At 47.4% G+C, this 23,697-nt stretch overlaps 1 protein-coding gene across 3 annotated transcripts in view; it reads right to left on the bottom strand.

The window, feature by feature from the left end:
- Positions 1–23,697, bottom strand: part of LOC147748685 (A.superbus venom factor 1-like) — a 1,068,833-nt gene that overhangs the window by 427,647 nt on the left and 617,489 nt on the right. For all 3 annotated transcript variants that reach the window (XM_086963563.1, XM_086963565.1, XM_086963569.1), the window contains exons 21-23: positions 18,454–18,663; positions 4,902–4,968; positions 4,518–4,604 (exon numbers count right to left, since the gene is read on the bottom strand). In XM_086963563.1, the coding sequence (XP_086819689.1) occupies positions 4,518–4,604; positions 4,902–4,968; positions 18,454–18,663 (364 nt within the window). The remainder of the gene's footprint in view (positions 1–4,517; positions 4,605–4,901; positions 4,969–18,453; positions 18,664–23,697) is intronic.

Here is a 23,697-nt window from a genome sequence, read left to right as displayed (position 1 = left end):
GAGTAATATTTTTCCACCTAGGTAACGGTTATAGATGCTATCCACTATCCTGAAGTCTATTGGCTTGATCTAAAACTGTCTGCGCTACTGTAAAATCAAATAAAAAAAATGACTGCAAAAAATATAGATTGATACAAAACAAACCATGTATAAATATTTCTCAAAACAAACTTTAAACCTGTACCTAATCCCACTATCAAGTGCGTGTGTACAAATATGGTACTTCTACAGCCAGAATAATACTTTGAGTGACCTTAGCTGGATTTAGCTTAAATTGGGGCAAAATATTTGAAGGGATATAGTTATGACAGTTCAATACTTTAAAGTAGCTATTCAGCAATGTATATTTTGTCACTCTGGCTCGGTTCAAAACAAAATGTATAAACCTGGTCTACTAGGTTTGCGTCTATGTTTGGATAGTTTTACAATATTTGTCATTCTCATAAAATATTCAAGACGTACTCCTGGAAAGCTGCAACAACTGCACTGTAACAGGCATTCAGGCACATGCATCAAGGTAAGATTTTGCAAGTCCTTTTAATTGCGATAATTAAGGAATCGCAATTAACGACTCGCAAAAGCTTATGCATGTAGGAATCGCTATAAAAATAGCAATTCCTACACATTCCTTATTTGCGACTCGCAAATTTCGGGTCGCAAATAAGGAATGGTTTCCCATTCATTTCTATGGGCCTACAGGCCCGCAGGAATGAACGGGAAATCGCATGCGCAATTTGCGACTACCAATAGGTCCTCGCAATTTGCGCCTGCAATTTCAGGGTGCAAGGGTGTCAAAAGGACACCCTGTTGCACCCCGGAAATTGATCTGTGCACATATGTTGCGCATACACATGCCCTAAGGGCATGTGTTGGCGCAACATGAAACTTTGGAAAATGCACAAAAGTGAATTTTTTAAAGTTTTTGCAAATTACCATGAAGTTCAACTTCATGTTAATTTGCGCCCCTTGTTAGCGAAAATCGCTATTCTCAAGTGGTTCTTGCATTGCATTTAAGGAATGGCAAATTGCGATTCCTTAATTGCAATTGCAATTTGAATACTCGCAAATAATAGCGATTTTTTTAATTACGAGTGGCAAGTTGTTTCATGCATCACAAAAGCTCATTTTGTGATCGCAAACAGCTGATTTTTGCAATTCGCACCATTTGCTATCGCAAATAGCTTTGATGCATGTGCCTGTAGGTGTGTTAATTCATTTGTGGAATTCAAGTTTATGCCAATGTTACAGCAATATTACAAGATTAAGTAAAGTTTAGCCCTTTTTCTAAATGGTGGTATTACACCCAAAGTAGTAAATCTTTGTGGAATTTTGCCACTCACAATTCCATGTGGCCTGGTGTCCCAACCATGGGATTACCAAATCTGAAAATTCTAGACCTGGTAATTTCAGCTCTGCAAACTTGAATATGGTAGTTATTACCATTTCTAAGGGAGGGGTGGCGCGTCATGACCCACTTGTGGCTTTGCCTCTCGCAAAGCCATGGCCTCTCTTTAGCAAATACTAGTCACCGCGCCACCATCTTGATCTAGATGGGCTACTGAAAATTAGCATTCATTTTCTGTCAGTGCTATTTATTCCCACCTGACATTCAAAAAGATTTCAGAAAGGTTCTCTTTGATCGTGACTTCCAATCTGGACCTATCCAATGACACCATTCTGAATGCATTTCTCAATTTACATGATACCAGTATTTTCATTTTATGAACGGTTCACCTCTGTCTTGTTTTTCCACTATCCTTACGATGAATATCTCTCTCTAGCGGCTGCTACAAAACGGACATTCAGGGGGAGCTGAGGGAGAGGAAGGAAATTAAAATACATTTAAAAAAACACTTACCTGGATGCGACTGACCGCCCCCTTTGTGCCATGGTTTGGCTCTCAGCCAGAGAATGGGAGGCTGGACATTTTCTCCGTCCATTTTCAATGTCATGCAAAATGTGCATGACATTTTGGACAGCCAGAGACGGCCAGCCAAAATGTCATGCCACTAAGAAGTGCCTACCACTCCTCCCCCAGCCTCTAAACAGCCCGCCTCGAAACAAAGAAGCCAGCAGGTATAAATAAAATTATAATAATGTTAAGTTATTATCATTTTATTTTTCTGTTTTTAATTGCTCACTTAGGGGGCCATTAGGATTGCGGATAATCCGCATCCTCCGGGCCGGCGGAAGGCACCGCCGGCCCGGAGGATGCGGATCACCCGCTGCGGACTGGAAAATGACCCCCGGCCGGATTAGGATGGCTGGGGTATCCATTTTCTGTCTGCCGCTTTTCCGCCGAGGTCGCCTTCCGACTGTGGCAGAAAAGCTCTAACCTGGCTGGCGGTGTCTATCAGACACCGCCAGCCATATTACGATAGCTGCGGTCATATGCCTTTCCACGGCGGCATTTCCACCATGGAAAGGCATACGGTGTTGTCTTTGGGGGCCCGTTGCAGGCCCCCAGGGGTGAAGGGGGGTGGGGGGTGCACATGGGGGGGACCTATGGTACACCCCTGCCTTTGCGTGCACGAAGCGGCAGGCACCACGCGGTGCCTGCAGCTTCGTGCACGCCAAGGAAAAGATTTTTTTTAGCATTGCGGTGTGTGCTTCTTCAAGCAGCACCCGCCGCAATGTTAAACATACAGGATGTGGCCGGAAGGGTGGCGGTCACATCCTAATTAGCATGGAGGGACCGCCGCTGCCCCTGCGGACGGTCCCTCCTTCTCTGGGGCGCGGACGGACGCAGGTCCGTCCGCCTTCCTAATAAGCCCCTACGTGAGCAGTGGAGCAACGCTCCTCCGCCTTAGCAGAGGAGTCGCCAGCCACTGCTTTTAATGTTTCCAGTCTTCTATGGTAATTCTGATATTCTTCTGTAGCTTCTTTTTTTTTTTTTAAATCGGACTAAACTACAAATTTGATATGAAAATGTTCTATGCTAATGATAAGCCACATGAATCATGCAAATTGCGTTTGCTTTGCTTGTTCTTTATCTTTTGCACTTTCTCATAACTCTATCATGAAAGCTTTTATTGTAGTTTGAAATGTTCTTTAAATATTATGTTTATAAAATTGCTAATTAACTGTACTTTTGCAACTAAAATTGTACCTGTAAAGCACTGTCACACCGCTGTGCCATTCCTGCACTATATAAATCCAGAACAAAAATAAACAATATGATCTCGCATTGGCTTGGCTATGCCTATCTTACAGACAATAAATCTTCCAGTTATTGCCATAGTATGCCCATGTTGTTGCGATTCAAGCTTTAAGAAAAAGCGTATATTGTGTTAACACTAAGGGCCAAATAACGATGCGGAAAGGAATGGCTCCGACCCTCGGTCAGAGCCATTCTTACCAAATCGTAGCCTCCTGTTTGTAATAATTTCTGAATGACCCATTTTGATGAGCAAGTCGGAAATTATTACAAACAGGATACTGTCTTTTGGGCCCCCTAGCAAGGCCCCCATGGGTGCAACGCTGCCGAATGGCGGCCTAGGGGGCAACTATGGTGCCCCCCTGTTGATTTCTGCACCCGGTGGCAGGCACCTTGAGGTGTCTGCCACGGGGTGCAGGGATGAACTGCACCTCTGCTCTTTGCTATGAGAGCATGCATTCCATTCAGAAAGCATGCTCCCATTGTAAAGTATAGGATTGCGACCAAACAGGGTTCCGTCACATCCTAATAGCTTCGGTGGAACCAACGACAGGAGGTCATTCTGTTCCATTTCCAGAGCGATATCGGATGTACTAAGGTCTGTCCGACATCGCAATCGGGCCCTAAATATACACAAGCTTTGAATTTGCGAGCCGTAATTCTTTAAATGAAATGTGCTCAGGATGGTGTGAGATATTCTAGTCAGTAGGTAAACCGTATGTCTAGCTTCTAGTATCAAAACATTGACATCTCTGTGTAGTGTGAGAATCATCCCTACCTAGTTCATGTTGGTGCAATCGATATTATGGTTACTGATGAAGTCTTGTTCTTGGGAATCATCAGTTTAATACCAAATTGTGAATTGTGCATTCCTCTACATGGTTGTGGCAATTGTGATTTTAATCAGAGGCCAAGAAGTCTATGGCCCACCTTTACTAAAGTGTGCATGGGCACTCAAGTGACGTAACACAATTCAGTGCTGCATATCTGGGCCTTTATAATGGTAAATATACAGATGTTATAATTTGCATCAATATTTCACACAAGCTTCTGCACAAAACTTTAGCAGGTTTGGGCCCTGTGTCTATTGTTCCCCACTCTTGAATCAACTGCTCTAAAACCTCAAGCACTATTCGCATTGCGGTTCTTCTTGAAGCCCTTATTTAAAGCACCTTGTGAGGCAGTCTTGTTTCCTTTCACACACTCTTGCCACTAGCTCTTGCACTAGAGTGCTTCGCCCAACCAACCTCCCTGTGTCCCCCTACAGTGGGGATGTGGAACCCTGCTGATTTTTTTGAAAAGTGGAAATTAATTGATTTTGGATTCACCTCCTATGTGCGCACCCTGTGCCCAGTCTTACCCTGGATGCTGACCATGGTCTCAGATTCACTTTTTGGAACCATATCCTTCAAATCGAGAGCCTTAATCTTCTCCACCTGAAGACCATCTGAAGACAAAAGCAGAAGAAAAAGTTACATGATGCTGAGTCCCTTTGATGCAGCTTCTTGTGTGATGATGTTCATCCAGGAGGAGGAGTTTAGACTATATTATGGTGAGGAGGTTTGATGCTATTGGACTGATAAATTGGATCCTTATTTTACTTGCTCACCTGTGGACATCACTCGGCAAGTTTTTCTGTGCAAATTCAAGTGAAGTCTTAATTTCCGACTATGTTACAGCCCACCATGTGCCTGCAGGTTTTTTCGAGTGAAAATATGGGACCATTACACAACTTCATGCTCACCTTTTCCTTTAGTTACTGGATCCAAGGTCACCACTTTGACCGTCTTGCTTATTCTCATTCCTTCGGGCTATAAGAAAGAGAAGACATTACACAGAGAGCACAGCATAGGTATCTGTCTCCACAAGGAAGTATGATGACTATCTGCAGAGAAACAAACCCCACAAACCGGAAACAGAGTCCGCCTTTGTCCTGCAGAGTTCCCACTGCTCTTCAATAACCCTGCAGAATAAATTCTACAACAGACTGCTCTCAGGAGGAAGGGACAGAAGGCTGACCTTTCAGAAAAGGAACAACTGTAACATTCTGGTGAGAACATGAATAACGGATGTAAAAGTGACTGAATTCATCCTGTTTTTATGGACATGAATACATCATGTTTCACTGTGATTTACACATTGTGTACAGTGTAAGACAATTATTTAACAGTATTTTTACCATGCATTTAACTGTTGAGCCCTTAATTTGATGCTGTCGACTTTGGATGATTGTGGCATAGTGAAGATGTGAAAAACACCTAAAGTTTGGTCTTCGTATTCAGAAAGAAGTAAACACTGAAGACTTCCACTTTGCAGAAATGGAGTATATAACAAGGATATCCTTGTCTCAATTTTGATCACATCAGGGACTTAGTAAATTAGATTTTAAGACACCAGCATGCAGGGCCGGACTGGGAACCACAGCCGGCCCTGGCAAAGTGCTCGGCCGGCCCCTCCTTCCCCACTCGGGGGGGCTAGGAGGTGCCGCCGAGCTCTTTGCCGGGGACGGTTTTCGGCCGATTTTGGTATGGGGCAGATTTTGCAGCTATGCTGCAAAAGCGGTCCTGTAACAAAAACAGCCCCCAGGGACCCAAAACCGGCCCTACACCTGCGGTGCACCGGGGGATTGCCCGGTGCTCGCTACGGCCAGTCCGGCCCTGCCAGCATGTATGCCAACTGTCAGATCTGGCTCTGGCATGACGTTTACGGATTAGACACTGATAATCTGCATTCTCATAGGGCAAACTACAGCAGGCTCTATAGAACTAAAGGCAGCCACAAGAAAGCTATTAGGCAGGTCTCCCTTTTTTTACTTCTTGCTAATGAAAAAAGAAGAAAATTAATATGTTCTGGTTAGCAATACAACAGTGTCCGCATCATTTCAAATTTGGGCTGTTGGCTGCGCATGTATGAAAAACTGCAAATGATGGTTTCTTTCTTCAATAAGTCTGCAAATTAGAAGGTGTAACTGCTTCAATGGAACATCAGCTTGCTGCTAATAGAACATCTAATCTGCTATGAAGTAGAAGAACCTAGATTTAAACGTGTGGAGAAGTGAGCAGTGAGGACCCAACTGTAGTAAGCCCTTACTTTTAAGCCAAGATTTTACCTATGCCATTCAGACACATGAGCCTGTCTAAAAATCAAATCTGTGAAACACTGCAGACTATTAAATAACGCATGAAATAAGACAACATAACTCAGTTAGCCAGGCAGTATGGAAGAACATCTTCAGACAGAAAAGAAAACTCATCACCTTTCATCCCAGTTAAACACTTCAAGGTATCTTGGTCTACAAAGCAAGTGTCTATTTTTGAGATCAACTACTTTGAAAATAAATCAAAAAACATTTTTTTCCCTCTTGAACTAATACAGATGGTGGATATTACCCAGGACGGAATATTTGAAAATATAAATGATTATCCATTCTTAAAAATATATGAGTGGACTTTTGACAGGTTGAACTTCGTTGGCATCTACTTTTTAAGAGTGGATTTGGACGTGTCTATTTTTAGTTAGAGAAGGTGATTTATAAGCCACAATTAGTGTCGTAAAAGTAATCGTTACTCGAAACAAAGTTATTAGGATGGGAGCACAAGATGTGGAATGCGTCGTTAAATTCGAGCTGTCTAGTCGACGGCGTTTCGATCCCTGTTGTTCGGGATCCTCATCAGGACGGGGTTGTCGATGAGAACAGTGCTGTGGGTATAAAGGGGAGTTTGAGCGCGTGGACTGGGAAAGAAAACGCGCAGGGGAGGGGGTGCAAGTTTGTGAAGTTCGGACTGATTTGCGAACTAAGGCGTGTTTTGAAGTGGGGAGTGGAGGGCCGGACCGTGACAGGGAAAGGTGATTTTAGGGGGTGTCTAGGGTATAGTACACTATGGAGTATCCTATCCGTTTTGCCATGGTCGCGCCATGCGGATGATTGTAAAAACTTACGTAGTAGCTTTCCTAGGATGGCAAGGTCCAATTCCTGGGCTAAAACTCAGTTTTTCAAGGTTACTAGGGGTTGAAAAGTGATACATCAGAGATTTAGAGGGAGACTGCCTCCATTAATGACGATCAGTTACCTAGGTAGGAGTAATTACCTGGATGATTCTTCCGTCTGGGCAGCGAGCGGCGTTGGCGAGTCCTGAAAGGGCCAAGGGAAAAGGGGGGGAGGTTGTTTAACGGATAGCCCAAGTCGCCAAAATTAAGTCAAGCAGACTTCTCAGTTCTCCGAGCGTGCTCAGGGCATGCTTCAGAGAGTCCATTACCTGAATGAATCAAGGAGGATGGCCGTAACCGGGGTCTGCTGTCACAGCGGGTTGCAGGCAATGAATGCACTAGCTATCCGCGGTAGTGAGCCTGCTTAAATAGTCAGGAGAGGAGCGGCCAATGGGGTGGAGTCACGTGGTATTCGGAGGTGGGGCAGGGCCGTGTCCCGGCGAGCCATAGGCTGTTTCAGGGCCGAGCCTCTGGTGGGAGTGAGGGAGGATTCTGGGTAGTTTATTAGGTTACCTAGGAGATGCTCGAGAGGAATGAATAGGCAGTTTTGGAGCGAGCGCGCATGATGCGGTGGGCGGGCCGGATGGGACTGATTACGTACAGGTATGGGCGTGATTGGGGCTGGATTACGTAGTAATCAACAGACAACATACTCTGTAATACATATGTGACATTATACAATATACATCTGTGAATATAGTGAAGGAGTATTTCATAAAAACAATTTCACATACGTTCACGTAGTCACGAAAGCATTTGTGGGAGAAAGGAACGGACATATAGTTAGAGACAGAGTTAAGAGGGATTAGATGGAGATGGTACTTGTCCATTCATCAAGGGTATTGAGCCCTCGGTTAACAGAGTCCGTCTTTGCTATCCATTTGCATTCCGCCCTGTTGATCCCGTACAACCTTCCCTTGGCAGAAAAAGAAGCCCTAACGACCTTACAAAACAACTCACAAATTGTCATCAAGCCTGCAGACAAAGGCGGCGGAATCGTTATCTTGAATAACACACAATATGACAAAGAAGTGGAGCGACAGCTCACCAACCGTGAACACTATCCAACTTTTTCCAAAGACCCTTTGGCCGATATCAGACAAAAGATCCTTGACATCACCACCTCAGCCAAAGATATGAACATCATTACGAAAAAGGAATTTGAATTCCTGAACAAATGCTTTCGTGACTACGTGAACGTATGTGAAATTGTTTTTATGAAATACTCCTTCACTATATTCACAGATGTATATTGTATAATGTCACATATGTATTACAGAGTATGTTGTCTGTTGATTACTACGTAATCCAGCCCCAATCACGCCCATACCTGTACGTAATCAGTCCCATCCGGCCCGCCCACCTCATCATGCGCGCTCGCTCCAAAACTGCCTATTCATTCCTCTCGAGCATCTCCTAGGTAACCTAATAAACTACCCAGAATCCTCCCTCACTCACACCAGAGGCTCGGCCCTGAAACAGCCTATGGCTCGCCGGGACACGGCCCTGCCCCACCTCCGAATACCACGTGACTCCACCCCATTGGCCGCTCCTCTCCTGACTTTTTAAGCAGGCTCACTACCGCGGATAGCTAGTGCATTCATTGCCTGCAACCCGCTGTGACAGCAGACCCCGGTTACGGCCATCCTCCTTGATTCATTCAGGTAATGGACTCTCTGAAGCATGCCCTGAGCACGCTCGGAGAACTGAGAAGTCTGCTTGACTTAATTTTGGCGACTTGGGCTATCCGTTAAACAACCTCCCCCCCTTTTCCCTTGGCCCTTTCAGGACTCGCCAACGCCGCTCGCTGCCCAGACGGAAGAATCATCCAGGTAATTACTCCTACCTAGGTAACTGATCGTCATTAATGGAGGCAGTCTCCCTCTAAATCTCTGACGTATCACTTTTCAACCCCTAGTAACCTTGAAAAACTGAGTTTTAGCCCAGGAATTGGACCTTGCCATCCTAGGAAAGCTACTACGTAAGTTTTTACAATCATCCGCATGGCGCGACCATGGCAAAATGGATAGGATACTCCATAGTGTACTATACCCTAGACACCCCCTAAAATCACCTTTCCCTGTCACGGTCCGGCCCTCCACTCCCCACTTCAAAACACGCCTTAGTTCGCAAATCAGTCCGAACTTCACAAACTTGCACCCCCTCCCCTGCGCGTTTTCTTTCCCAGTCCACGCGCTCAAACTCCCCTTTATACCCACAGCACTGTTCTCATCGACAACCCCGTCCTGATGAGGATCCCGAACAACAGGGATCGAAACGCCGTCGACTAGACAGCTCGAATTTAACGACGCATTCCACATCTTGTGCTCCCATCCTAATAACTTTGTTTCGAGTAACGATTACTTGTCTCTACTGGGGCCATCATTTGATGTTGTGAATTCTGTTTTAATGCGTCGCAACTGCTGTCATTTTAAAACACTTGCACACTCACATGTCACTGATTGTATATAGCACCTGCACCAAGTGTCACCGGGTTGTCACACGATCCACTCTGTACAGTGCTGCTTTAACTGTATTGACCCTCAACCACTTTGGAAATAATACCACTGTCTATGAAAAACTTTTTTGACTCCTTGGCTTTTCCTTTCTTTGTAATGCTTATTGCATACATCTTTCAAACTGTCTCTACATAATACCTGTTGAGTACAACTATCCGGCGTACTCGGATCCGGAGGAGGAACACGAACCTTGGTCCGCCGGAGGCGACCCAGAGGACCCGCAGTCGGGCCAAGACGCGCAACTTTTTGCGGCCAAAACGTCCCCGACGGAGGACTCGGCGGCCTTTAACGCTCTGATCGAGAGAGCTGCGGCTAACCACGACGTCGAGCTGCACTCGGACCCCGTGGATGTGGACTTCTTATTTGACACTTTCTCAGTAGCTGAAAAGTCTGTCAAAACGCTACCGATGCTTAAAGTGGTGCTTAAACATGCAACGGAGGTCTTCAAGGATCCCACTCGGGCGCGTGTGGTCAACCCTCGCATCGACAGGAAATATAAGGCAGCGCCCTCGGATCCAACATATATCAAGGGACACTTGCCATTGGACTCATTGGTTGTTTCCAACGCTCGGAAGAGGGCGAACTCACAAACTACTGGTGACGCTCCTCCCCCAGACAAAGAGTCCAAGATCTTTGAGGCCTCAGGCAAACGGATTGCTGCACAGGCAGCTAATATCTGGAGAATATCTAACACACAAGCCCTACTTGCACGCTATGATAGGGCTCATTATGACACCTTAGAGGCAATACTGCAACACTTACCTGACCAGTATAAGGAGGCAGGAGAAATGCTGATTCAGGAAGGAAAGCTCATTACAAATGCATCCATTAAATGTGCACTGGATGTGGCAGAAACAGCCTCCAGGGCGATCAATACCAGTGTGTTGCTTAGACGGCATGCCTGGCTTAGAATTTCAGGGTTCAAACCCGACATCCAAACTACAATACTGAATCAAACAGTTAATCCTGACCACCTGTTTGGCCCTGAGGTGGATGCCACACTGGAAAAAATGAAAAAAGATACGGAAACTGCCAAGTCTATGGGGGCCCTACAAAGTCAGCAGTTTCGGGGTGGTTCCTTTCGCCGCTCCACCTCCAGAGGCACCTCAAGGGGTCAGGCATCGCAGTCCACCCAGTATTACAAAAGTAACGCCCAAACCTCGTACAACAACAAGGGTAGAGGTGGTTACAGAGGCAATAACGTCAAGGGCAGGGGACGTGGAAACAACAGCTCCAGGTCCGCCACCGCCAACAAGCAGTGACGCCTTGTCACTGCCCCCCGACCATACAACACCGGTCGGGGGGAGACTCCAGCAGTTCCTGCCAGCGTGGAAATCCATCACCACGGACAGGTGGGTCAAGTCTCTTATCCAGTACGGGTACTGTCTGGAACTTACTTCCATTCCACCAAACATTCCCCCAAGGAGCCGTCCTATGTCCGGCGAGCACTTGACCTTGTTGCAGCAAGAAGTTCTAGTCATGCTGCAAAAAGGGGCGATAGAGCTCGTTCCATTGCAAGAGCGGGGAACAGGGGTTTACTCCCTGTATTTTCTGATCCCCAAAAAGGACGGATCCCTCAGGCCCATCCTGGACCTCAGGCCCCTAAACTGGTACATCCTCTCGGAGCACTTCCATATGCTCACGTTACAGCAAGTGCTTCCTCTGCTTCAGCAAGGGGACTTCCTGGCTACGCTGGATCTGAAAGATGCCTATTTTCATATCCCCCTGCATCCTTCCCACAGGAAGTATCTCAGATTCACGATTCTGGACCAGCATTACCAGTTCAGGGTTATGCCGTTCGGGGTCACCACGGCGCCGAGGGTGTTTACAAAGTGCCTAGCGACTGTGGCGGCGGATCTCCGTCGCCAGAACGTCCACGTCTACCCCTACTTGGACGACTGGCTCATTCAAGCAAAGACAGAACAGCAGTGCGTCAACCACGTGTCACGCACCATTCATCTCCTGCACGATCTGGGATTCTCTCTGAACTACCCAAAGTCCCATCTCCAGCCCGCCCACGTGCGACAGTACCTGGGCGCGACAATCAACACTCTGGCGGCCACTGCGCAGCCAAGTTCAGTGAGAATCGCCAGTATCCAGACGCTGATCCAACGATTCAGACCTCAGCACTCGCTTCCAGCGAAGGTGTTCATGCAGTTGATAGGCATGATGGCCTCCTGCATCTCCATTGTCCCGCACGCGAGACTACATATGCGTCCGCTTCAGGAGTGCCTAGCACGTCAGTGGACTCAGGCTCATGGGCAACTAACAGACCTAGTGTTGGTGAGCGGTCGGGCATACAACTCTCTGCATTGGTGGAATCCACAGAACCTTTGCAAGGGCCGACCATTCCAAGAGCCTGTGCCACAGATTATCCTGACAACGGACGCCTCTCTCCAGGGATGGGGAGCGCATGTACTCCAGTACACAGTGCAGGGACTCTGGACACTACAGCAAAGGAAGATGCACATCAATGTGTTGGAACTGATGGCAATCTTCATGGCCTTAAAGGCGTTCAAAGTACATCTGTGCAACAAAGTCGTGTTGATCCGGACGGACAACATGACGGCCATGTACTACATTCAGAAGCAGGGAGGCACACACTCTCCGCAGCTGTCTCATCTGGCTCAGAGCATGTGGAAGTGGGCCATTCAGAGGAACATCTTCCTCATGGCGGAGCATCTCCCAGGCAAAAACAACCAGATGGCGGACCTGCTCAGCAGGCACAGTCATCAAATGCACGAGTGGGAGATACATCCATCAATACTCCGACCGTACTTCCAAAGGTGGGGTCATCCAGAGATAGACCTGTTCGCCACAAAGGAGAACGCAAAATGCCAAAGCTTCGCCGCCAGATTCCCACACCCGCAATCACAGGGCAATGCGATGTGGATGAACTGGTCAGGCAGATTTGCGTACGCTTTTCCCCCAGCACCTCTGATACCGCTGGTGGCACGCAAGCTCCGGCAGCACTCGATGACTCTCATCCTGGTTGCTCCGACGTGGGCTCGCCAACCATGGTACACCACGTTTCTAGAACTGTCCGTGGTACCGCATCAAAGGCTTCATCTCACTCCCAGCCTTCTGACGCAGAGCCATGGCGACATTCAGCACCCAGATCCGCAACAGCTCAACCTGGCGATCTGGCTCCTGAAGTCCTAGAGTTTGGCTACCTCAATCTTCCTCCCGATTGCATGGACATCATTCGGGAAGCAAGGAAGCCCACTACGAGAGCTTGTTATGTGGCTAAATGGAAGAGGTTTGTCATCTACTGTGTTAACCACGATATTGACCCGCTGGATGCTTCCATTCAAAACATCATTTGTTACCTGTTCCATCTGTATCAATGCAATCTGGCGTACTCTTCCATCCGCATTCACCTGTCTGCTATGGCAGCATACCTCCAGAATAGGCAACACCTGTCACTCTTTAAGGTCCCTGCTATCAAGGCCTTTCTCGAAGGACTCAAAAGAGTCATTCCACCAAGGACCCCACCAGCTCCAGAATGGAACCTCAATGTGGTTCTTACAAGGCTGATGGGTCCTCCCTTCGAGCCACTGCACTCTTGTGAGCTTCAGTTTTTGACTTGGAAGGTTGCGTTCTTAGTAGCAATTACATCGCTACGGAGGGTTAGCGAGCTGCAGGCGCTCACCATCCAAGAACCTTTCTTCCAAGTACATGCTAACAGGGTGGTGCTCCGCACTAACCCTAAATTCCTACCCAAGGTAGTGTCTCAATTCCACATAAACCAGACAATTGAGTTGCCGGTGTTTTTCCAAAACCCAGAAACGCTGGCGGAGCGGATGCTCCACACCCTTGATGTTAAGAGAGCCTTGATGTACTATGTAGACAGGACAAAAGATTTTCGCAAAACCAAGCAGCTTTTTGTTGCTTTTGCCACACATCACAAGGGAAACGCTATCTCCAAAGCTGGGATCGCTAGGTGGATAGTGAAATGCATTCAGATCTGTTACGCTAAAGCTAAGCGCACTCTCACTATCCCACCAAGGGCCCACTCCACCAGGAAGTTGGGGGCCTCTATGGCTTTCCTAGGTAACATTCCCTTAGAAGATATCTGTAGAGCAGCCACATGGTCTACCACACATACTTTCACTAAACACTACTGTGTAGACGTGCATTCCAAACAGCAGGCAGCTGTTGGTCAGGCTGTTCTCAAAACACTTTTTCAGACTGCTGCAGCTGGCACGGGCGGCCGCCGCTAATGGAGGGACTGCTATGTATTCTATGCACAGATATGAATTCAGCAGCCCACATGCCTCGAACTGCAAATGCTACTTACCAGTATGCATCTGTTCTTGGCATGTAGGGCTGCTGACATTCATATCGCCCACCCTCCTCCCCGGCACCTGTAGCAGCTGCAGTATTTCATTCATATGTATATATGTATATGCTCATAGCATGGTCATCACTCACATACTTCACTCCATCTCTGCCAATGGCTAAAAACAATCTGGGGATGGAGGCGATGCCCATGCGCACTGTAGTCCAGGGGAGGAGCCACCTATCTCGTGATACTTCGAAGACTCTTCCAGGACAACAATGTGCAATCATCCGGACCCAACACTAGGCGGCGATCTATGCACAGATATGAATGTCAGCAGCCCTACATGCCAAGAACAGATGCATACTGGTAAGTAGCATTTGCAGTACATTTCGCCCTTCATGCCATGTCTCATATTGTGTGCTAATCCCACCCTGCTCCCTTTAAATACCCCTGCACCCCATAATCATAACCCACCCTTTCTCCTTAAAATACCCCAACACCCTTAAACACTAACCCATCTTAACCCTATAAATATACCCTGTACCCCAAAACCCAAACCTATACCTAAACCCTGAAAATACCCATGTACCCCAAAACCCAAACCTAGCCCTGAACCCTATAAATACCCCTGTACCTCAAAACCCAAACCTACCTCTGAACCCCAAAAATACCCCTGTACCCCAAAACCCAAACCTAGCCCTGAACCCTAAAAATACCACTGTACCCCAAAACCCAAACCTACCCCTGTACCCCAAAACCCAAACCTAGCCCTGAACCCTTAAAATACCCCTGTACCCCAAAACCCAAACCTACCCCATAACCCAAAAAATACCCCTGTACCCCAAAACCCAAACCTAGCCCTGAACCCTTAAAATACCCTTGTACCCCAAAACCCAAACCTACCCCTGAACCCTAAAAATACCCCTATACCCCAAAACCCATACCTATCTCTAAACCCTAAAACTACCCTGTACCCCATAAACCAAAACTATATCTGAACCCTTAAAATACCCAAACACCCCAAAACATATACCTCAGTACCCCAAAATATATACCACTATACCCATACTTTCCTTATCCAAATATTTAAAAAAAACATGCTTTTACCATTCATGCATTTACAACTAATTTCATTGTACATGTATGCGTGTAAAGCATATAAAATGTAATGCCATGCGTAATAATGGCATTGCGGTGTCATAGTACTTTCGCAATGAAAGTAAGCGGAGTGATGGTATGCGGAAAGAAAGTTGCGGAATAATGGGTGTTTACCCTCCCCCGGTAAGTACATTGGTGGCACGGGAGCCCACATCTCCAGCAACATACTCATATTTTTTCACCACCCATTTGAAAAATGCACAGGTCTCTCTCATTGATGGCCAGCACCGACATACACTTTTAGACATACCTCCCGCCACAAGTTCTAGAATTGCGAACTTTAGAGCTGGGGAGCTACGTTCGAATTTCGGCATCAGCTCAACATCCTGTGATTCCAGGCAAATTGCTTTGTCCCCCCGTGCCAACCACAAATAAATGTGTTCTTCTGTAATGTAATTTGTCTTCATGCCATGCTGTCGAGTTTGCGCTACATAATATTGCAAGGAAAAATAAAGTAGGGAATCTCGAGTTCACACACTACTGAACGAGCAATCTTAAGTGCATCAGCAGTGCACTGTGAATCGGAGCATTTCACAGGCCTGTCACAGATAAGAAATGCTATCAAAACGAAATCCTACAAAACAATATACTACTGGCTGGCAGCAATTCATACCCGGACAACGTCGGGACGGGCTGCTAGTACAATATAATAAAACCATTTTGACTAAAATACTTCATTCTTACTTTTCTGGTTTGTCAATTTCTTAAAAGTTCACTTTGTTATTTCAACAATATGAAATGTACTAAAAACCATTTAGCAACTCAGGTGTTGTTGTTTCATTGTTCTTCAAATAAAATAGCCATGGTCTTTCAACTAAGTTATTATAAATTGGCATAGTGTGTGAAAGTGACAAGTTGGATTTTGTGTGTACCAGAGTCCCAGGGGCCTCATTTATGAGGCCGTGCGTCACTTTTACGCCGCCGGTGCGTCACTTTTTGTGACGCACCAGCAGCGTAAAAAATGTGCCTTGTTGCACCAAATTTACAAAGTGACGCATCTAGGTAGATGCGTCACTTTGTAAACCCCTGCGCCACATTATACCTGTGCCAGGTATAATGTATTCAAGGGGGGCGTATTGACGCAAGGAAGGGTCGTAGAAGTGACGCAGTGAAATCTATGAGATTTCACTGTGTCACTTTTAGGACGCCGTTGCGTCAAAATCTTACGCCTGCCTCACAGCAGGCGTAAGACTGACGCAAGCCCTTTCACATGGGGCTTGCCCCATGTGAAAGCACACATTGCTGGAGTTGCGTCACTTTTGTGACACTCTCCAGCAATGCGTCACTTTTGCGCTATACAGATATTTCAAAAATACTGACGTATCTGTAACTCCTTGCGCCATGATGCGTCATACTGTAAATATGACGCATCATTGGTGTTGCAAGGAGTGCGCAGTGAAAAGTGTCGCATCGCTGTTTTCACGCAGCGATGCGTCACTTTTCATAAATGAGGCCACAGATATTTAGAAGAATCCTAAAGCTGTCTTCTATTCTCAGTCATCTGGTTGTTTGTTCGTTGCTAACCCGCTTTCTTATGCTGGCATAGTGCCCTTGGTACCCTGTTTAAGTAATTTTTCATGTGATTGCAAACATTTCGAAAGTTTACAATTTAGCTGAGGGTCCGTAGGGTCAAGGGCAAGGCTCCTCATTATTGCCATTCGGCAGGAAGAATACCCCTCTCATTGAGGATGTTTTTTAGCAGTGAGAGGCGTGCTTTCTTTAATGCGGGACATATGCAGAGCAAATGCCAAAAATCCTTCTTGAAGGCGCCACTATAGCCTGCACGTTTTAGGTCCTTTGTATCTCCAAGGTGGTTTGTCCGCTAAGGACGGCAGTACTCTTAGGCGAATAGCCAGTAACTTTTTGTTTAGATGCGCAGGATACGTTAAAAAGACGCATGCTGCTGGTTGAAAGGTGGCGTAGCTTGGGTTCTAAATTGGACTGGGCAGAATTGCAATCACTCCAGAGTAATTTCCGTAATTGGGCGTTACTCTTTGATGCAGAATTACTGATAATAACATGAGTACACCTGCTTGTTTAATTAAGAGTGATTTGGGGGGAACCCTACCACAAGAGCACATTTATCAAGCACACGTGGCTACTCGTGCTGCTGTTTATGTTCTGCTGTATTTAGCACTATTTTATTAGCACAAAATGTACCCTCACATCCAGTTTGGACGCAAGGTTGCATTTTGTGCTATAAATCTAGCACTAAGTGCTGGGAGACAGTTTGGGCAAATGTATACTCCAAGTGCACATTTAGCGATGGAGAGCGGCTTCTTGGCTCGCTATTCATGTTCTGTTGCATTTAGCCAAATTCATCCTCTCGTCCATTTTGGATGCAGGGAAGTTTTGCTTAAGGAAAATCGAGATAAACGCAAAATGAATCTTCTTGTGTAATTTTGCAAAATCTTGCAAATTTTTTGAGGTACTTTTATGTGATTATGCTACATGGTACTATGCAAGTAAAGCCCACTCCAAATTATAATTCTAAGCCAGGGGGATCCGTTTTGAAAAGAGTAGACACTCACAAAGGCCTGTGCCAGCCCACTGCTCCCTTCCTTAAGTTGCCACAAACAGATTTCCTGTTGCCAGTCTATAAAGCGACATGGCGAATGTATGGTCCTTACTTTTAGAAAGTTACCACAATAACTAAAGTTCTTGTCAATGAGCCAAGTGGGGTGACACATCCCAGCCACTTCCGGGCTTTGGAGGGAGTGAATGGGCCCATCCACCATTTGCTGTGCTTTGCCCAGGTGCAGCCTGCTCATGTTTGCCCCTGCAGGAGATGGGTTTCGTGATTTGTAGCACTCAGCCAGGGAAGGGCACACCTCTTGTGCCCCTTCTTTCATCACAGTGATGCACTTTGGGTCTTAAGAGTCCCCAAACAGAGCTCCCCAGTGTTCACACAGTGGGTGATGGGTCTCGTACTTATTAGCGTTCAGCCAGGGGAGGGATCTGCCTTATCCACCCTCTCCTTCCTCACAGTGGTGCACTCTGGGACTTAGAGTCCCCAAACAGAGATTCTCAGCGTTCCGCTAGTAACGTATTTTTTTTCAATGCTAGTTGGCAAATGCAGTCCTTCCTAAATTCCCTGACAGGTTTATAACAACTGTTGTACGCTCTACCTGCTGTTCAGTCCTACTCCAATACGGCAGTGGGGACTTCTGTGAAAACATTTCCAAAAGTTCAAATGCATGGTGGGGTCCTGGAGTAATAGTTCTTCATATTTCCCTTTTGCAAGAGTTAGGGCCTGCTGTGCAAGTAGTGGACATATAATTGACTGCTGAGTAACACTTTTACAATTTGTAAGTCATGCCAAATGGCTATATATTGTGTGCACCTACCACAACTTTTAGCTTCTTCTTCACTCCGTCACCAACGGCGTTTGAGAATAATGCCTTCACTTCAATGTCAATCAGACCGGCCTCCAGGGGTACGACGATGAAGGACACAGCACGTGAAGACTGGCCTGTCATCGTCACTTCCTGACGGAATCTCTTCTTTGAAGTAGAAGCGCTGCAGAATTTGTCATTGTGCAAGAGCTCCACGCGAACCTGAAACAGATGTGTGGAAAAGGAATCTGTGAAAAATGGAACAGACCATGCACTTCCGCAACCACACCAATTCCTTCCGGGACGCCAGCACATGCCGGGTCGTAGGGAGCCCACATTCCTCTTCGTGCAATAACTCGTTCTTAAACACAACAAAAAACTGTCTGAGAGTGTACTATACGTTGCAATGGTAATATGTGGAGAATGTGTCCAAAGCCTGAAATGACGCAGCTTGTGGATCAGAGAATCGTCCTTCTTGTCCTGGTGATGGCCCGTTTTCATGATTAAATACTGTGCATAAACATGTACATTAATGTACACCACATGAAGTTATGTAGTCTGTGATAGTCATGTTTGGGATGGCCATAGGTAATGTAGGCCTCAATTTAAAATAACTCATGCTAGTTGCAATGCTGTCCCGTCTTCTGTGTATTTTTCCTCTTTCTTGTTTGGAGCCAAGCTGAAGCATCCAGCGTTATTTAAAATGTATTCTCTTGTTTAGTTTATATGTGAATGTTTATCTGTGAAACCTGAGCCCCGAACCTGTTGTAGAGAACATCCTGACTGAACTGTATCATCCTGATGCAGATCTCCAGCTGAGGGTCATTGTTAGATTTGGGGGTCTCTGGTTGGCACAGGTGTGCACTTGTGACAAACAGGGACCCTCTCCTTTAGTCAGGGCAAGGGACTTACTCCTGAAAATAACCCCTGCTCACCCTCTAGGTAGTGTGGCGCAAGCAGTCTAGGCTAAACTTCAGGGTGTTCAATGGTTAAGCATTTATGGCTGTACACAACAATCAAATGACCCACCACAAATGGACACCAGTCTAGGTTTTTTTTAAATATGTAGACTTTATGTAAAATATATATATCCCTATGCAGGTTTTAAGTACAAGACCACAAATAACGTTTTAAATGTATACAATACTGAGGTTGTAAAATAAAGAGTTCTCTTGTAAATAGGCTTATTTTCAGGTTTGCGCAGTTCTTATTTCCTGGGATGGCCCTCTGCTGGTGGGAAAGGCACAAGAATTGTTATCAACAAAGCGGACCCTCTGGTCCTAATTCGTGCACCCATTGGTGCGATGCGCAAGGAAAGTACCTGATTTGCTTGGGGAAAATTGCGGGCAAAAGGAGACGTTCCTCTGCAGTTTCCTGAGAGAGAGTCGGCTGTGGAGAGGCCCCGCAGTGCGGGGCGTCCCAGCGGGACTTTGGGAAGTGCTGCGGAGGGTCCAGGGCGTAGGCGATCCTTCGTGGCAAGCCAATGTCCTCAGAGACGGCAATGCTGCACAGAGCGTGCGGGGCGGCTTCGGGGGGTGTCACATGGTACGGTGCGGTACGCTTTCCAAAGTACGCACAGTACCTTTGCTGAATAAACACAAAGGCTGGATATCACTGAGGCGGCGTATGAGCCGTACCTTCTTTTGCGGGCGGGATCCCCGGGGCGGCAGTGCGGCACATAGCGGCCCTGTAGGAAGCGTACTGGGCCGCTTCCCTTGTGTGGCGCGGCTCCGGGAGGCGGAGACACAGTGCGATTTAGTACGCTTCAAGTGTACGAGTCGTACCTTGCTGGGCGATTGCGATGCAAAGGTTGCGGTGGCTGTCAGTGGTGCGGTGCGGCTCCAGCCGTGAAGAGAGCAAAGGCGAGGCAGGTGCGGGCGGCCTTGGGTTGACACATGTGGCTATTGCTGCAACCAGCGCGGGCACACGGTGTCGGGCGGCAACGGCATGGACTCAGAACACTTCAGGGCCAAATCAAGATTTGTGAGGCACACAGTGACGGCGTTCAGCGGGGCACAAGCGTAGGCAGCCCAGCAGCTCATTGTTGAAGGGGGGAAAAGAGCCCAATGGCCCTGGGACTCAGTTCAGGGGGCCAGCTCACTTCCAGGCCCTTGGAGATTGTTTTTGAAGCGCAAGTTCTATGTCGATAAGTAAAAGCAAGTCTTTAAAATGGGTTTCTTCCTCTCCTTTGGCAGCAAGGCAACCACTGCAGGCCAGTCCCCCAGGATAGGGACAGTCTTCCTCCTTCAGCTTTACCGGTTCCTTCTCCTCAGGCAGAGGTATTTTCTTGGTTCAAAAGCAGGATCTAATTTCTTGGGAGCCGGGCTCCTACTTTTATACAGCATTTATTTTGTTCTTTCAGGCCAGAGGGGCATTTGCCTAATCTGGTCCACCCCTGAGCACTTTGTTTTGCAGACTCTGGCTTCTACTTTCAGTGAGCAGGGCAGGGACATCAGACGCTCCGCAGGAGGTGGAGCCAGCATTGTGGTGACAAGTACAGTCCAGGAGCACTCTGTTGACAGTCTTCCCCTCTCTCTTCACAAGGTGCAGGACAGAGTCATCAGTCGCTCCCCAGGGGATGGAGCCAGCATTGAGGTGGCAGAGCACAGCCCTATTCAGAGTCAAGGGGCACTCCCCCCACCCATCCTGGTGTAATCTCCCTATTCACCACCTGTCAGCCCCAGCCTGTCTCCTGGAATTCCCCAGCCCTGTCACTCACAGAAACCAGACAGCAGATACACATCCTAGCAGAGGCGGGCTGAAATGGGCAGGCAAGCAAATACTAACTTTCTAAAAGTAGTATTTGCAACCACAGGATATTAAAATAAACTTTACTAAAAGAAGTATTTTAATATTCTGAGTTCAGGTATACTAAACTTGACTTTCTACCATGCTCTTTGAGTCTGTTAGGATTATATAGTGTAATAATTCCAGAAGCCCATTCTGGCCTATGGAGAGCAGGTAGCCTTACAATAGTGAAAAAAGAAAATGGCTGTCATTCACTATTAGGACATGCCACACACATCAGGGCTTGTCCTACCTTATGCTTATAATGCATCCTGCCCTTGGGCCTACCATAAGGGTGACTAATATGAAGTTAAGGGAAGGTTTAGGGACTGGCAAGTAGGTGCACTTGCGTAGTCAGCATGACAGTACCAGACTGCATGCACGTTCTGCAATGACAGACCTTAGACACATTTTAAAAGACTGCTTCTGTAGGTGGCACAACCAGTGCTGCAGGCCCACTAGCAGCATTTGTATTTACAAGCCCTGGAACTCCTGGTGCACTTTACTGGGGTCTGACAGTAAACCAAATAAGCTAAACATAGAATCCAATCAATGTATACACTTGTCATAGGGAGCACTTGCACTGTGGCTCTGATTGGCAGTGGCACAGTGCCCTGAGCAGCTAACACCAGCAAAGCACATGAGACACATCAGCAAAAAAGTGGAAGGGAGAATCACGCCAAGGTGCCTGGACTAACAGTCATCTAGCAGAGAGTTCATTGTGTGGTAGCTGGGAAGAAGATCAAAACCCTTCATATCGGGAGGTGTGGCTTAGCCGCAAAGCGAGATGGCCGCAAGTTAAAGGAGCTCCGGCATCCGTGAATCCCTCCTGCCTATCTGCCTTACTGAGCCAGCTCCAACAGCATTTGGAATACGCAGATAAACTAGGGCAGGGGCTGAGCGCCGGCTGGATCGCACCCGGCGGAAAACTGAGGCCTTCTCCCATCCGGAGGCTGCGGTGCGAAATACTGGGCGTGGTGATGTGCACCAGTGAGTCGCCATCTACGCAAGGCTGTGGTTACGGCCTGAGACCGGCCCAGCATGAGGTGAAGCCCGGGGGCTGCGGAAGGCACTACAGATCCCCCAACGGTGGAGCTTGGATAGCAGGGGGACATCGGAGCGCCAATACATGCACTGGTGGAGAGGTGAGCGCTCCCGACCGACAGCAGCCTAGTGGGCGGCTGGCCGAGCAGGGCCCTGATCTTTCTCCTCACCCCTGACCTCCGGAGATACTGCCTGCAGTGACTCCTTCCTTGGTGCGTATCTCCTTCATCAGAGGGGGGCGCGGCCCCACAGACACCGGCCCGAGGAACTTTGGGTGTGTACCGGACCGGGTGTTACCCCATGCAGCTGCCTGGGGCTGGCATGTGGTGGTGTGGGTGACGATCCAGCAAAGCCTGCCTCCTTGGGACCCAGATAACAGCAGAAACCCGGACCGGGCTTCCACCAACTGCTCATCCACTGCATTGATGGAAAATATGCTAGGAGCACTGCAAAGACCGTGGGCATAGCATCCGGGTGCTTAACACATGATTTATGTAACGCCCATTCTGATACTACCCTGAAACTGCCTGTCATCTACCTGGGCCGCCCCCAGTGCCCTGTTGACGACTTCATCTGAAGTGGGGACTTTGGGAACTAGTCTACTGCCGGACAGCTCATTACCTAGCGGCCACTACAATTTACTTCCTCCTGTTTTTACTTGGTACCTGCACCTAGAAAACACTGGAGCTACTAGCGGTTTTGGAGTTTTGAGGGGCTGGTGTGTTGCCGCGACGATGTCAGAGACCAGAGGCCAGAAAGTAGTGCAAGCCAATAAACTCGACAAGTATACTCTGCCGAAGTCGATGCGTCCAGACCCACAACAACTGGTCACCACAGCAAAGGGTCCTGAGGGTGCCACCGCAGAACTGATGCTCTAGGATGTCTTGAGTGCCATATCTGAGGGAAGGGTGTCCCTTGAACAGAGGATGGACACTATTGCTCGGAGGTAACGCTCCTCAGGGCAGACCTCATGAAAATCGGAGAGAAGGAAATACAACTGGAACTTACCACCTTCAGTCTGGTCGGTGACACGTCCCAGCTGCAACACGAAGTCAACGAACTACAGACCTTCCCGAAACATGGAGAGGAGAGGATGGATGACTATGAAGGGTGCACCCCCACATCAACGTGCGTATCATCGGGGTCCCTGAAAAAGTGGAAGGGCAGGCGACTGATCTTTTTGTGTAAGACCTCATCTTACTCACCTCCAACCCAAAGGACTATTCAAGTTCTTAGTCGTCGAAAGAGCCCTTAGTGTCCCTGGTGGGAAACCAAAACCTGGTGGACCGCTCGACCGATCTTGGCCAGATTACAAAATGTCTGTGATCGAGACGTAATCATCCAATCCCGCAAGGAATGCCTCGCCTCTCCGCTATGAGAACTTGGAGGACTCCTTCTTTCTGGATTTTACCCTCGCTGTGCAGA

This window comes from Lissotriton vulgaris, chromosome 1_1, assembly GCF_964263255.1.
Source record: "Lissotriton vulgaris chromosome 1_1, aLisVul1.2, whole genome shotgun sequence".
Taxonomy (NCBI): Eukaryota; Metazoa; Chordata; class Amphibia; order Caudata; family Salamandridae; genus Lissotriton; species Lissotriton vulgaris.
The sequence above is the reverse complement of the archived record's forward strand: the minus strand, read 5'-3'. Positions and strand labels throughout refer to the sequence as shown.